The sequence below is a fragment of the Malaclemys terrapin genome, chromosome 1, assembly GCF_027887155.1.
Source record: "Malaclemys terrapin pileata isolate rMalTer1 chromosome 1, rMalTer1.hap1, whole genome shotgun sequence".
Taxonomy (NCBI): domain Eukaryota; kingdom Metazoa; phylum Chordata; order Testudines; family Emydidae; genus Malaclemys; species Malaclemys terrapin.
Genome location: NC_071505.1, coordinates 121943079 through 121959891, shown reverse-complemented (window position 1 = coordinate 121959891; position 16813 = coordinate 121943079). Strand labels below are relative to the sequence as shown.

At 39.3% G+C, this 16813-nt stretch overlaps 1 protein-coding gene across 1 annotated transcript in view; it reads right to left on the bottom strand.

Annotated features, from left to right (window-relative positions):
* Positions 1-2356: 2356 nt before the first annotated feature.
* The window catches only part of BMAL2 (basic helix-loop-helix ARNT like 2), a 66093-nt gene continuing 51636 nt past the window's right edge, over positions 2357-16813 (bottom strand). Inside the window, exons 13-16 of the mRNA XM_054037349.1 lie at positions 14737-14845; positions 8303-8390; positions 6444-6552; positions 2357-5436 (exon numbers count right to left, since the gene is read on the bottom strand). Of these exons, the coding sequence (XP_053893324.1) occupies positions 5300-5436; positions 6444-6552; positions 8303-8390; positions 14737-14845 (443 nt within the window). The 3' untranslated portion in view covers positions 2357-5299. The remainder of the gene's footprint in view (positions 5437-6443; positions 6553-8302; positions 8391-14736; positions 14846-16813) is intronic.

Here is a 16813-nt window from a genome sequence, read left to right as displayed (position 1 = left end):
CATGTGAGGCACATCTCTTCACCTTCAAACCTGCCAGCATGTGACACCAGCATTCGCAATGCAAGAAAGATGGCCAAAATGTGATCAGAAAATCAGCCACCACATTTTTTGTGTGGATTAAACAAAACATTTATCCTTGTTAAAGTCCTAATTTGCAAACATTTCATCGTTCCCCGTGATAGCCAGCACATCTTGTGAGCTTAAATGAGATTTGTCATTCTGCAAGATGAAGTAGGGGGTCTAGCTGAAAGGGACCAGTTTTGGGGGAAGGCTTGGGTCTCCCATGAGAGAGCCTAAACCCTCCACCCCATCCCAGCCCTTTTTGGGCCAGCAAAGAATGACAATATTTGCTTAATGAAAATACTGAATAGTACTATATAATGACATGAAACATGGAGTAGAGTGTACGCTTATAAAAATCTCTGGATGACACCAAGCTGGGAGAGGGTTGCAAGCACTTTGGCAAGACAGAATTAGAATTTAAAATGATCTTGACACATTAGAGAATTAATGTCTTTATTGAATTTCATCTTGTTGACTTCACAAGTGCAAGGTCTTTCGCTTAGGAAGGAAAAATCAAATGCAAAACTACAAAATGGAGAATAACTGGCTAGCTGGTAATACTGCTGAAAAAGATCTGGGGGTTATAGTGGATTGCAAACTCAATATTAGTCAACAGTGTGATATAGTTGTGAAAAAGCTAATAGTCTAGGGCATATTAACAGGACTTTTGTATAGAAGACATGGGAGGTAGTTATCTCATTCTGCTTGGCACTGGTAAGGCCTCAGCTGCGTCCAAGTGTGGGTGCTTAAGGAAAGAGGGAGAGAGTCCAGTGGAGAGCAACAAAAATGATAAAATGTTTAGAAAACCTGACTTATGAGGGAAGGTTAAATAACTGGGCATGTTTAGTCTTGAGAAAAGATGATGAGGGAGAGGCTAACAGTCTTCAAATGTGTTAAGGCTGTTACAAAGAGGACCAATCAATTGTTCTCCATGTCTACTGAAAGTAGAACAAGAAGTAATGGGCTTAATCTGCAGCAATGGAATTTTAGGTTAGCTATTAGGAAAAACTTTCTAACTATAAGGGTAGTTAAGTTCTGGAATAGGCTTCCAAGGGAGGTTATGGAATCGCCATCACTGGAGGTTTTTAAAAACAGGTTGGACAAACACCTTCTCAAGGATGGTCTAGGTTTAATTGATCCAGCCTCATCACAGGGGGCTGGATTTGATGACCTCTAGAGGTCCTTTACAGTCCTACATTTCTAGGATTCTATTCCAAAATGTCTTTTCAGTCCTATACTGAAACAGTTGAGTAAATCCACATTTATAGTGTAGCGCTTTGTCTCATTAAAGCAGCTAACCACCTGGAGGTTTATGAGTCTGCTTCTGCTGTTAACCTAATGGCCTTGGTCATTGACCGCACAGGCTTTTAAACCTAGAAGTGGTGGGTTCATTCTCCCACAGATGACCTGACTGGGGACCATCATTAGACACTATCTAGCCACTAGACAGCCACTGCCCCCCTCCCCCAAAATCCCAGTTAATTTGGGTTACACACCCTATCTGGGGAAGACTCTCCACATTTGCAGAAATCCATACGTGTTCAAATCCCCATACATATTTGCAGGGATTGGACCTAAATGTATCTAGTACTTGAGCTCAAGAAACAGGTCAGAGGTATGAGCAGACTCCCAAACCACTATCCATGGTCTACAGTTACATGAGGATGGAAAGCCGAATTATATTAGCAAAAGTGACAGTGGTATCTTCTGAAGTCCTGTAGTGTGGTAGTAAGCTGTATGTCCAATACTTTGTGTCATTCTAAACCCTCTGTGTATAGTGTGTATCTTCAGCAACACTGTGCCAACAAAAGGAGCATAGGAGTTAAGTCATCAGTAACGATGGTTACCTTGACCAGCAACATCGTATATTTTTAACATTCAAACACTAACTTTTTTAAACCTTCAATTGCTATTTATACAAACATTACCACTTTTAAGAAACATTGTTACAAATAAATTGAACTCTCCCCCCCCCCCATTTCATTTCATACATCACATTGCTCTAGTATGTTTAAAAAAGGGGATTCAAAGAAAACGTCAGGCAAGAGCAAAGATTTGGGCGAGTGGTACTTTTTCAAGCCATCAGAACTAACTTATATTTTTCCTCACCAAAAACTGCCATGGAACGTGCAAGCAGCTCATTAAATGGATCCTCAAACTCCAAACACAGACTTTTAGAGACCCCCTTTTCATCTCAGTTAAAATAGAAATCCTGGCACAATCTTAACTATTACAGTGCTACCACACCCACAATAAAACACCGGGCTTTAAACAAACACACAATTATCTCAAATTTGTATAAAATATATTTTAATTTCGCCTCGCCGTTTATCATCATAAATATTTACAAAAAAGACATTGTACAATGTAGAATAGTGTGAAATCTGCAGGTTTGACAAATGGTTTTGCAAATAGAAAGGGTTCAAGAAAGCAGCTAACAGACACATACTATACAGGTTGCTGATTACAAAGGGTTTAGCAAACTAGCGGAATAAAACTAGTTCTACAATAGATTTGCCTCTAAGGTAAAAAAGATTTTCCAGGAGTAATCTGGGAGGAATCCCAAAACAGCGGTTTGATTATGCATGGTAATATTGTCTCTTGTAAGAATTAATACTCTCATTCTTGCATGGAAATATCTGGACTCTTCTTTGAACCATCTGGTTTTAAACTGTTTATTTCTCTAGGTTACCTATAGAACTTGTTTTAATTAGAATTTATTTTTACTTTAAATGTTCAATTAGCAAACGCCGAATAAGGAAAACAGCCATTGTGTTTCATAACTTTCCCTACAATTAAAGTAATAATTAGAATCCATCTTTCAGAAACAATTATAAAAATAGAATCCGATCACAATTCTGAGAAAGAATCCTGATTTTCTGTATTGCTCCATATCAAGGGCCAAATTCAGCTCTAGCAGTAAAATTATATCAGATATTATTGTCCCCAGGGTTAGAAATGTATACATTTCAGACATCCAGTAATTTTCTCTAATGTCTATAAGGTATACAGCTGTTCCAGTTAAGTATAGGAGTTAATACATCACAGAAGATTATAGTATCCCACCTTTCAGAGTCAAATTATTGTCAAATAGAGGAAGTTTGACATCTAGTGGCTATTTAGGGTAATTACTTATTTCTTTTTCTTGAAATATCCTAGGAAATTTTCTATACACCATTCTACACTCTTATCTAGATGCATCTGATGTCTGCTGAGTGTCAACCATCACCTTTAATGTTAGGCACATGTCTACATCAACTGCAATCTCTTCCATTAAACTAACGGTATTCATAATTTTACATTTAGAAGAAGACATACTACTTACAAACTGAACCTGTGTTTTCAAATTGTAAAAAATATTCTAACACAAAAGATCTACACATCTCAAAACATTTTCAATGCTTTTCTTTCATTTCACGAATTTTGGGGGGAGGGGAGGGAGCATTTATGGCATAATCCTTTGACTGACTCATTTAACTGCACATACAATGTATGAGCTAAGACATCCATACCTGGATACTAACACCATATTGTTTTAATGCAACATATTAACAGTGCTGCACTCAAGGGTGATCTGTCATAACTGGATCACATATTTTGCAAGAAGATTATAAAATTAGAAATAAGAATGCAAAATGCAACAATTATATATTAAAGGATTGTAATAGCACAAAAGTATTTGCAGCTAGTATTAAGTAATAGAAAACTTTTGATTTCTCCAAAATACAAGTACTATAAAAGGTATTCTATAATTAAGTGCCCTTTTCACAAAATGTAATATACCCCTATATTGCCACTTGCAAACCACCTATAGCCAATACATACACACACATTTCTCCCACTACTCTGTGCAGTTACATAACTCAAATGTAGTTCCAGCAGTCTCAATTAATAGATAGAGATAAAGGCCAGGATTTTTTCAAAAGTGGCTAGTGATTTTGGATGCCTCAATGTTTAGGTCCCCAACCTGAGACACCTAATATTGTTGGGAAAAGCTTGGAAAACTGTATTTACATAAGACATTAAACAGGAAAAGGCCATTAAGGTCCAACATACTTTACCACTTCTGACTAGTCTCAATTCCACTTTATTACTTTTTAAAATCTCCGGCTCCTCAATTCTCACTTTTCTCCAGACGTAAGATTATATTGACTAATTTTAATCTGCTTTCTTTAAATAGCTATGCTCTATAACAGTGGTTTTCAACCTCTGGTCCATGGACCCCTGGAGGTCTGTAGACTATGTCTACGATTTCCAAAGGGATCCATCCCTCCATTCAAAATTTTTTAGGGAACTGCAAATGAAAAGAGGTTGAAATCCACTGCTCTAACACATATTTCCAAGGCAATAATATCCCCCAAACTATAGTGACCAAATTGTTTTATTACAGTTACAGTATTACTACTACGGTTTTGTGTTCTGTCCCTCTACTAATATATTTAAATAATACTTTGTATTAAACTATTTTGTCTCTCTTCTTCCCCACCAGTCACATTTGTGCTGTGGGACAATGTTTAACATTGTTTGTCCAGAACTCTCAAATCCTTTTCCTGGTCAGCATACTGGATAATTTAACACAAATCCTATAACTTGGTTTCTTGTTCCCAGACTATTGTTTTTTCTTTTGTTTTTACTTGACTATAAAAATTGTACACAATACTTCTAAAAAGGGCAAAGAATTGTAAACGGCAATGTCCCCTTTTGTACTATAGTACTTTATCTTACAATTTTGCAGTGTGGAAACCATATTTTCAAAGAAAGCTTAGAGGTACAAAAACATTTCTCAAACTGTGCAATTAGAGAAAGTCCTACAGAAGTGACATGGAGAAATACTTTTCCACCCAATTCTTAAAAGAAAATTACAAATAAAAGCTTTTTTTTGTTGTTTTTTAAAGTATTAAAACATTTAGATGAACACTGTTATTCCTATACATTGTACGGTATCTTTGGGTTAAAGCTTTTTAGCAAAAATATAACCACGTGTTGTAAGCACTCTAGTCAGATATGGATCAATACAATTTTGAGGTTCTCGGTCATGAAAAAATATCACATTTTTTCTATATGTGCAGAACAAGCCATTTCTTTGTGAACAAGGCATAAAAGTCTTAGCAAATATACAGATAGTAAATATGAATTAAAATAAAGCCTTAAAAATGACCAATACAGTACTTGAGGATGTGCAGTTGTTGTGCATTACAGAATTTTACATTCTTCTCATTTGTATATAAAATAACCACTAGGGAGTCAATGGTATTTCACAGAGTTCTGTTGGATCCCCAAGGCCTCCTTCAGCTTCCAAGTAATTCATGAGAGACGCCATGGCAGTATCATCATTTTCACACATTGCATCAAAATCCAACTGGCAACTGTCACCTAGGAAATAATTAAACAACACTATTTATGCAGCAAAAAACTTACAGAACAAGGTCACTTTCCAAACAAACTTACTTTTAAAACAGCAGCTGTCCTTCAAGACAAAGGGCACTTTTCATTCTTACATGTGTTCAAAGATGGGTAAATTGAAGCAAGTTTTGGATTCAGGAGAGATGCTTAGTCAAAAGAATAGGTAACTTGATTCTGGGACTAAATTTATGCCACTCCAGAGGCACATCTTAAACTTCATGTTAATAAAATGACAAATTTCAATCCATGCCAGTTAACTGGCAAACTTCATGCCACACCATTTAAGCAGAAAACTTTATTCCAGTTCATGCCACTTAAGTAGGAAACTCACCTGTCACAGCACACAAAAGAAGAGCTTATCAATCTTTATCTTCTTGGTTAAAAAAAATGGCCTTATTTTTAAATAATCAAAATTTTAAAAGACATTGTTGCTTTTAGATTGTGAAAAATGAAAACAATGTTTTCCATATTTTTATTTTAAAACATTCCAGAATTTTGTATTTACCAAAATCTCAGTTTCTGATAGAAAACAAGATTTCAATATAAAAAGAAAAATGGGTCAGTTTCCGACCATATGAAATTGAAACAACTTCAAAATTCCAACCTGTATTGCAAAATGTTTATGTTTCAATCAGCTCTACATACACAAGCATCCATACTTTTTACATAGAGGGTCTGCACATCATGGCAGATTATATTCAGTTCCCTTAATCCTGCACAGCTCCTGGTTTTGGAAGGAAGAACTGCAAAGCAGTCTATTTGTGAGTCTTGGAGAGCAAGAGAATGTACAGTGAACTTCTGCTCCAGGATATCACTGCTATCATGGGGTATAATTAAAATAGGAACCATGATAATCTCTCAAAACTGGCAGAATCTTTGAACACACCTACTATACTACCTTGTTGTGATAAAGCTGCAACCATTAACAGAGTTTTCTTTAAAGAATTAGCCATGAATTGCAGTAAAAGAGCTCTTACTGAGAAGAGGTTCATTGCTTGGGAATGAAACAGTGCCCTGATTTTGCCCCAAGGTCTCCAAGTCCTCCATTTCTGAAGGACATAACTGAATCAACTCTTTATTTGGCACCTGAAAGCACAAAAAAATGAAAATAATAAAGTTAAGTTATAAATTGATTAAAACCACCATACAAATTAATGAATTTCTCGGAGTCTAAAAAATGATCAAGGCTCACATTTTTCCACTTCACGTGCCATAATCTCTACAAGCTTACTGTAACAATAAAAATGTATTTTCATGAAAAATACATCCTAGCTTTAAAAAAAGACCCACCACATTTTAGTTTCCATACGTAAACTAAATTATTTGGAATGTGAAAATTTGTTTTAAAAAAATGCTGGTATTTCTGTTATAGTTTAAATCTTGTGTTCAGCACGATAAGATTTAAAATGGTTTTAAATGGTTTTTAGTGCTTACATGGAGTCTAGGAGTGCCAGGTTGACAGCAGTGGAAACTGAAGTCTTTTCACTTTCAAGATAACAGAGCAAGATCTACCACGTTGGTTTGGCAATAAACCACTTTTCCTTTAGGACTGTCCCTAGGGGCAAGAGGCAGTGATAGCTCTGCCACTGTGGCTGTGGAAGCAGTTTCCCATATAGAAAAATGAAAAGAGTCCCAGTAAAATAAGTTTGTCTTCATCCCTAGTCCATGCACCATTCATATCTGTAATTTAAACAGAGTAGCTCTCTGAGCTTTCTGTTATCTTGGATTCTATGGTGCACATTACAGTACTGGAAGGGAAAATAACAAGACTTCACTGAAGTAAGCAGGAACAACACTAAGTGACACATTCAAAGAGAACCTTTAAATCAACACAATATATAGTTGAAGTGCTGAGAGTGCTTCTATGACAGTAGGCTGCACTAATTAGAGGGTAGTTCAATATCTATGAGCCAATCAGTTCTTAGAAGGACAGATCTACAGAAATCCATGGGTGGAATGGACATCAGGTATAAAAGAGGGAGAAAGGAAAAAAAAAAAAAAATCAATCAGTGTAGCACAATGCTGTTGAAAGAAACTCAGAATCAGAGAAGAAAAGCTATGTTTAAGTGGAAAGACAGCAACTGGATTCACAACAATGTTGTTGGAGGAAAAGAAATAAGTGATTGGGAGTATGGTGAGCATTGATAACAGTAAAGGCAGTATTGTACAATCTTGCAAGAAGATTCTTTATGCATACCCGCCCCAGGCTGTGACATCAGTCAACATCACTCTTGGGTTAGATAGAATGGTAGAGAGTCATAGAATATGCGGCTTCTCTACACCTCTTTTAAAAAAAGATTTAAAATTCAGAGGATACACCTCAATGGATTACAATTGTTTAACAGTAGGGGAAGGGGGAAGGTATAGATGAATGGTCATAGTAACCAGACATTTATCTTCATATTGCTGAATTGAATTCAGCCTAGATGAATATTTTTGTAACTAGCTGATGGATCCGGGGTGGTGGTTTCAATTCATTTCCAAGTTTAGAAAAAAGTCCACATCACAAAAAAAATACCCTCCCCATATATAGCAGTTTTTTGTAGCCTCAGCAAAGATTCCCCAAGACCTGAACAATCTTCTCAGCCCTGAGGGATGGTTCCTCAAGGCTTGAACTGAGGCTCACTGGTGGTGTAGCAAAGAGAAGTTTGTACTCTTGCTGCCTGTGTCATACCACTTCTCTGAACAGAAGACTTCAATACACAGGATTGTCAGAAACTTTGCACTGGCATGAATTCACACACAAAAATCAGTTTTAAGGTAGATCAAATGTAGGCTCTGAATTATTTGATAGTGAAAATTCACTGAAAATTCTTGGAGTCAATGATATACTTACATTGCTGCATTTTGGAGTTAAAGTTGGAGAAGATTTCCTCATAAGATCAGATGGACTTAACTCACCAATAGATGGAGAACAATGTAACCTAAAAAAAAATATATACATATGCATATTGTACAATAAATTTACTGTTGAGTATGAACTTCAATCCCTTCCATTTTAAAATGAGAATCTTATTTAGTCAGAGCATAGCAGTACCCACCAAAAAACCACAGGTGATAAGCTTTGAGACTTCAGACAATACTGCTTTGTCAAAAGCGAAGCTTAAATTCTGTCACATAGCTCGCACACTTCCTGCTCCAAATTTTGGTAAAGATAGATATCACGACACGGGATGATAATTAGTAGAACACATTTTTGCTTTTTCTCAATTATCAAAATTAACAGACTTCAGGAAAAACTGTCATGAACATTTCAGTACAAAATTACTCACTCTGGAGCACATAGCTTCCAAATATCAGAATACAGCTGTTCGGAAATAACGGTATAGAATGGGGGGTGGTATAGAATGGTTGCTCTGGTCCCGCAGCAGTCTGCTGCTTCTTGCGACTCAGCCATCCAACCAGGTCATGTTTTATTTCTACCCATTTCAGACTAATAAAAAGTCCAACAAATAGTCCCAATCCTTACACCTGGTCTTTGACCCTCAACTCTGGATCCCACCATTGCTACATGCCTGCACTCAGGATTTTCAGTTGTCTTTACCCACTTCTTAGGGGCCTCACATCACCCTTCCCAGTGACTGTTCAGGGAATCCAGGCCCTCCTACTACACTGGGTTCCAATCCAAGGACCCTGTAATCAGAAGCTGAGGTCTGCTCAGTCAGACGTTTTCTGCTACCTCCCTGGACTTCCCTTTTTCCAAGTCCCTTTCTGGGCTCTTGTAATGAGCAATGCCTCCCAGGACTTCTTCCTGGGTGTTTGGTTCCTTCCCTTGGCAGTGTTGCAGATCCACCACAACCCTCATGTCAGGGCTCCCGCAAACAGGCTCCCTGCAGTGTTCTACTCCCAAGGTCCTTCCATCTAGGAGTTCTACCCCTGCCAAAATCCTCCAGGGTCACCCTCCTGCTCTTGGGTTTGGCCTCTCCCTGGTTGAGCCAGTTCTTCCCCTTTACTTTGGGGCCCTGCATGAGCCTTCTACTCAACGGGATATCCCAGCTCTAGTCAGTTCCATCACAACTTTCTCTATGTCAACTCCTGCTCTTCTATTCTTTACTACCAAGAAGGGGACTGCAGGGTTCCTTTCCCTTTCTCCCTGCAGCCCCCTTCTGCTGGGAACCTCCTACTTGTATAGCACCACCCAGCTCTTTCCCAGCTGGGCTTCATCTTGAATTAGGCTTTGCTCACCACTCAGGTACAAGCAGGTTAGTTAATTGGCCTCTCAAGCCCACATTAATTCTTTCAAACTCAGGATGGGGTATTCATCACACTGCCCCTCAAGACTGTACCCTACCTGCTACAGGATCTTTTTGCCTTGGGGAGGAGCCTTCTTTAAGTGTGCCTATTATCCACCTGTGCATCCCCCCTTCTCATCTTCCAGGAGCACTATCTGAAACTCCAACCTAAACTTCTCTTTAGCTCCTCTCTCTCTTCAGGGCTCCCACAAGGACTTCTCTACTATTGCTAGTTTTTCTCTTAGATTTACTGCCTCCAATACCACATCCTCAGTCCCAACCCCCTTAGGTGCTTCTGCCACCAAGGCCTCTGGCTTTTTCACCCAGCCCTCATGTCGCTTTTTGGGGAGGGAGGGGGTTAATAGCGGTCCACAGATCCCATATTTTTTAGGGGCAGTGATCTGCATCTCCACAAACATATTATTCAGACTCTGTATTTACCCCAACTTTCACCCAATTTGTTGCAGTGGTAGTACTCCTCTGTGTTCCCTCGAGCCTCCAACTAATAGGGTTTAATTAGCTGTCAGGGCTACAGCCACATCTGTTTTACCTGCAACCATTATACTGGTACTGCAGGACACCCACTCCTTCTCTTCTCCATTGCTCAGGCCCCAGTCTCTCTCTAGTTGCAGCTCACTTTCCCTTGAAGGCAGTGCCTGTTTAAATGCCCCACTACCATACTAAAAATCTCCTTGCCCATGCTTTGGCAATAGGTCAAGCCTTTTCAGTTATTTCCATGCTTTTCCCCCCAGAGCAAGCCTTCATGTCACAATTTTCATAGGGGGAAGGCCTTTCTAATGGGTCTTTCCCTGGCCACCAGCAAAGCACACCACCCTGGCTGGTCCTCAGCACTCCTGGCCCAAATAATTTTTCTTTACCCTATGCCTGTGGCAACTGAGTGCTTCTTTTCTCAGGCTCTCCAGCAGGTTTGTTGCTCCTTCTCCAGTAAGGACAGTCACTCTGTAGATCCAAACTTCACCTCCCACTGCCACTGTTGGTTCTCCAGGAACTGAAACAGTGCCCAAGTCTGCTTTGGGTGCTTAGTCTTTTCCTGAAACAAACCCAGGAAATCTGGCAACCATATACTGTGCCAGAGTGGGAGAGTAGCCCTTTCAAGAAGGCCTCAGTATATACTAACTCCATCCCTCTTTTTTTCTTTCCCTTTTCCTCTGCACCAATGACCCTCCTCTCTCTCTCCTTATTTGAGGGGTGACTGTTCTGCCTGCATTCTTCACCTATGTAGAAGAGCAAACTTACAACTAGAGCATCCCTTCACAGCTGGGCGTGGTGCAGGAGCTCATTCTTCTTTAACTTCCTCTGCCAATGGTCACTCTAGGTCCACAGTGGTCCACCTCTTTTAGCAACAACATGCGTCCTACATACATAGTAGAATGAGGAGGAAGGGTATTGTTATTTAAAGGCTGGAATACCAATTCTTCTTCTTGATGGTTAGTAGATCTCAAGATCTAGTGTCATTCAGATTTTTTAAGACTGCATCTGGTCTTGTACTGAACACACCATCTCCTTCAAAGGCAAGGTCTTCCATATGTGTTCTTATTTCTGGTGAAGGTCAGATGATCTCCGCCACAAATGTTGCTTTAATGTGACTGCTGACATCACTGCCCTGGCTGCTGAGTCTCAGGAGTCAAACATGGCTGAGGACTTTCACCAGCTTTTACTAATCTTCAGGAAGAGATGTGACAAAAATAGCCTTTTCCCACAGACAGTACGGGTAGCTGGACATAACTTGATGATTAGAAACCCCAACATCCACTGATGCTGAAGAGAAGACTTTTTTCTGCTGAAGGCATCAAGCTTTTTCCATTTTTTGTTGGATGGGGTGAAAGATGCCTGTCCTTTTGTTCTAGGAAACAGCAGCAACCACCAGTGAACTGGGAGCCAGATGTTTGTGGAAAAGTGAAAATCTTTCATATAGTACTTAAAAAAGTAGAACAGTTCATCAGACATTACTTGACCAGTTGCAGGATTTGACCATATAATCTTGGCCAGCTGCAATAATGGTTCCAAAATGAGGAGTGTCATTTCACTGCTGGAAGGAGCTTCCAAAATAACACACAGGATGAGAAGTCTCTTCCACTGTGAATATTTTCAACATTGTAGCCATTCTTTCTATTAGTTCATGAAACTGAATATCATCTTCTGATGAAGAAGCCGAGGAGACTCCACATAAGAACATAAGAATGGCCATGCTGGTTCAGACCAATGGTCCATCTAGCCCAGTATCATCTTCTCACAGTGAATAGTACCCGACGCTTCAGAGGGAATGAACAGAACTGGGCAATTTACTATAGAGTGATCCATCCACTGTCATTCATTCATAGCTTTTGGCATTCAGAGATTTAGGAACACCCAGAGCAAGTGGTTGCATCCCTGACTATCTTGGCTAATAGCCACTGATGGACCTATCCTCCATGAACTTATCTAATTATTTTTTTAACTCAGTTGTATTTTTATATATCATCAGGAGACATTGGTTAACTGGTTCCATGCCAGTGTTCTGGAATTCGGTGAGACCTTCTGGTTCATCTTCTGATAAGATATCAGGGACTAACATTGGACAAGGGTCCCTCTGAAGTGGAGGTGTAGATTGATCCAGATGAGTTCGATCCAACGTGCAAAGTTTATCCTGTTCCCACTGAGGAGAGGAGATCTTTGTAAAGATGGGACTGGTCAGCATCCCTTTAATAGCTAGGCAAAAGCCAGTAAGGTCATCTAACCCAAGATGGCATATTTCATTCTTGCCAGTATTCAGCATCAGATTCTCCATCCTATACTCCTAGGGGAATTATGCACCACTGTGCGTGAGCAGAATTCATGTCCGCCACAGATTTCTTTGCTTCCCCGCAGAAAAATGACTTGCTGACAGGGAAGCTGCAAGAGCAGTTACGCACCGCTCCATAGCTGCGCAGGTACATCGTTTCAAGCACCCAGAGGAGAGGTTAATCATCGCAGGGCTGCGGACACCCCAGCCAGTGGCTCCTACCCTGAGCCGGAATTGGTGCTAGTCCCGGCTGGGCTGGAGGCAGGGGAGGACGGGATTTCCTCTTCCCCTGCAAAGAGTGACTGAGGGTCAGACCCACCCCCAGAGACCTCCCCCAGCTGCAGGAGAAAAAAAAGGTGGCAAGTTAACAGGTCTGTACTGGCCTGAGTAGTCTGACTGTGGATCCCAATGCAGATTAGAGAGAATTCAAACTGGAGACAGTATTAGTCTTGGTAAGTATAGTACAGAAAATGGTGAGACAAGCTTCCCTAGGGACCCTGGAGGGGTCCTGAGGAATGTAGCCAAACTTCAGGGGAAACCTGTAACTGAGAGGAGGGTTTTTTTACTTTTCTTTCCCAGTGGGGAAGATGGAGGAGGGATGAACAAAACAAAAAACACTAAAATGTTGGGTGTTCATTTTTTTTAAAGATTCCCTTACCTTTCTCCCCTGAACTGGGGTGGCCTTTGGCTCAAAGTATGGTTCTCACTGCAGAGTACAGTTCTGGAATTGACTTATGAACTTGTGCCATCACTGCAGTAGTGGAAGCAGACAACATTGAGGAGTCTGAAGTTGTGCCTGGAGCCTTTTCTGGCCTTTTTTTTTGGGGGGGGAACAGATATGCTTGTTATATTTGGGTATGACCCTTCTTTCCGGATTTATTGTCACCAGGTTCCTTTATTTTTGGTTTGGGCTCCGAAAGTCTTGGAATTGAGGCCATGGGATCTGAGGGGGTCCTGATGTACAGACTGGCCAGCTAACAGAAGCCAATGGCTGCAGCATTTCTTTTGCTCAGAACAGAAGGTGCTGGATCCCAACAATTGCATTCCTGAGGCCTGGTTCTGCCATCAAAGGTCAACACAGGCAGGAGCCCAACTTGTTGAATGGTCAGATCTGATGGCTGCAGATCCTTTGGTACTGTGATGCTAGATTTTACCCAGTAACGGAGGTCAGTAGTTTGGACAGGATTGTATACTCTTTTGAATCCTTGAAGGAGCTGGGGCTGAAGCAGGTCTATCTGTATTCATGGATTCTAAAAACCTGGAATCAGAAGACTTAGCCATTAAGGCTTCCTGGAGAAGTAATTCCAGAATATTTGGAGCAACTTTTCACATACCTTATGAGTTATCAGGGTGAAGGTGTGCCATATGGCACAGCAAGATTGAGAATACCTTCTCCCAGCTAAGACCCTGCATGGGTGTCTGAAGCTGGGAACACAGCAGGAGAAGAGGCACAACTCTTAAATCCTAGGTCTTTTCTCTTTTGGATCTGTGGATTTATGCTGAGGCACAGGAATTGACTTAAATGAATTAAAAAAAACCTCTTTATTTAGAAGAAATTAAATTTAAATGGTTAATTCTACACCAACAGAGCTAGCCAAGGCATTGAGTTTTGAGTCGATGATTCCCAGTTGGAATGACTTGGTGAGGTTCATGGTTTGGCTGCAACTGTGCTTGGAAGAAACTGAGGTGGCTGGAATGCCAGATCGCCATTTAGAACCTCACCCTCACAATATTCAGGAACAGTGAGTAGAGGGATGGTCTGTAAGGGCTTTCCAACAGCACTGCTACAAGAAGGTTCCACGTCAGAGCTGCACTGATGGCACATCTCTTAAGTATGAACAGGCAGGGGCCATTTGAAGATAACATTAGAACAGACACCCTGGGGACTAGAAATAGTCTAGTCCCCAGGTATCTGTTCTAATCTAATTAAAGTGAAGATGTAACAAATCCAGAATAATACAATTTTTAGAAATCTGGGTGAATAAGCAAACTTTTTAAAATAAAGAATGACTAGCATACTACTAAGATGGTTAACAGGTCAGTGTTCTGCACTGTCATGCAGAAATCTCAGGTTAAGTTGCTATACCTGGTCTCTAAGGCAGTGTACCAATGCTGAACCAAAAAACACCAACTCATATGACATGATAAAATAAAAGCAGTACATTAGTGCATTCCCATTTAATTACTTATGCTTCCCGCATCACATTCTACTCTTCTTTGCTTAAAAGCTTAGAATACAATTTCAATTTTCCTTACCTTTCTAAGTTTAATACTTCATTTGCAATCTCAGTTCCTATGCTTCCAGCACCAAGTATTGTTCCAGTGGACATCCCAGGAACACTGGGAAAAGACTGCTTTGAAGTATCTACAATTACAAAAAGAAAACTAAGTTGAAGTTCATTAAATAGTTCAAATATTTTCACTATACAGCAGGAAACAATTAACCCATCTCTTCTCAACCTTTATTAACCTTATTTACATAAAACTTACTTGTATTACTAACAACTTAGAGAGAATTTTATAAATCTAATTTGATTTTCATTGTTCACTTATCTTCGCATTTTACTAAGCTTGACCAATGAAACTATACATTTCATTTACAATCAGTGTGGACCACTTTAAATCATTATTTAAATTGGCAAACATTTTGCATTTGTATTTTTTAGTTATTTTCCTAAAGAAAGGTTAATTCTCATTAATTAGTAACCATTAAAACACATTGATGTGCAATAAAATATAGCATTTACGCTAACTTTTGTGCTTTTTTTTTTTTTTTTTTGGCTAACCAGGTAGATACAGTGTATCTACACAAGTTTATTTAAGCTATTATACAGCTTAATTTACATTTATTCAGATTCTTAATTTTTACATCTTTTATTTATGTTAGAAAATAGTGAACAATGCAATTATTACATGCTGATTTTTTACTTGTAATTTGTGTCAAGTTCTATGTGATGAAAATTAAAATTAAATTAAATTAATTTTTTTATTAGCTAAATGTGCTGGATATCTAAGAAAGAAGTTTTACAAAGTTTATCAGAACATGTTTTGCATTTAAAACTGATTTATTAAACAAAGGAAGCATTATCTGTAGTTAGTGAACTGAACACACTGTTTCTAGTCACCATGTCCTTCAAGATTGCCATTGAACTGAACTGGTTAAATAAACTGAAATGAAGAAAATATTCTCTCTGCACTTGCACAAGACTCATAAAAATGGCCATACTGGGTCAGTCCAATGGTATATCTAGCCCAGTATCCTCTCTGACAGCAACTAATGCCAGATGCTTCAGAGGGAATGAACAGAACAGGGCAATTATTGAGTGATCCAGTCCCAGCTTCTGGCAGTCAGAGGCTACAGACACCCAGAACATGGGGTTGCATCCCTGACCATCTTGGCTAACAGCCACCGATGGACCTATCCTCCATGAACTTATCTAATTCCCTTTTGAATCCAGTTGTACTTTTGGCCTTCACAAAACCCCTTGGCAACGAGTTCCACAGGTTGACTGTGCACTGGTGAAGAAATACTTGTTTGTTTGAAATCTGCTGCCTATCAATTTCATTGGGTGATCCCTGGTTCTTGTGTTATGTGAAGGAGTAAATACCGCTTGCTTATTCACTTTCTCCACACCACTCATGATTTTACAGACCTTTATCATATCTTCCCTTATTCATCTCTTTTCCAAGCTGAAAAGTCCCAGTCTTTTTAATACCTCCGCATATGGAAGCTGTTCCACACCTTTAATAATTTTTGTTGTCCTTCTCTATACCTTTTCCAATTCTAATATATCTTTTTTGAGATGGGGAGACCAGAACTGCACTCAGTATCCAAGCTGTGGGCATACCATGGATTTATATAGTGACATTATGATATTTACTGTCTTATTACCTATTCTTTCCTAATGGTTCCCAACATTGTGTTAGCTTTTTTGACTGCTACTGCACATTGAGCAGATATTTTCAAAGAACTATCCACAATGACTCTAAGAGCTCTTTGTTGAGTTGTAACAGCTAATTAGCCTGTCCCACTGATTTATCATCCTTCCACCAAGTTTGCATGATGCCTGTTATATCAATATCTTCATTTAATACCAGTCAGGCAAGTTCACCCATACTAGTATTTAGATTTCTAGCATTTGTATACAAGCACTTATAAAATTTGTCAAGTTTTAGCTGTCTGCCATTATGTGATGTAACTGAATGGAATTCTTTCATTTGACTATTTCTCTTCAGCTCCTACCTGTACTTTAGCAACTTCTATCCTCTCCTCTTTACTAGGATATAGAGAATCCCTGTTAAAGATCCTCCCCAATGGATGTTTCTGTCCGAA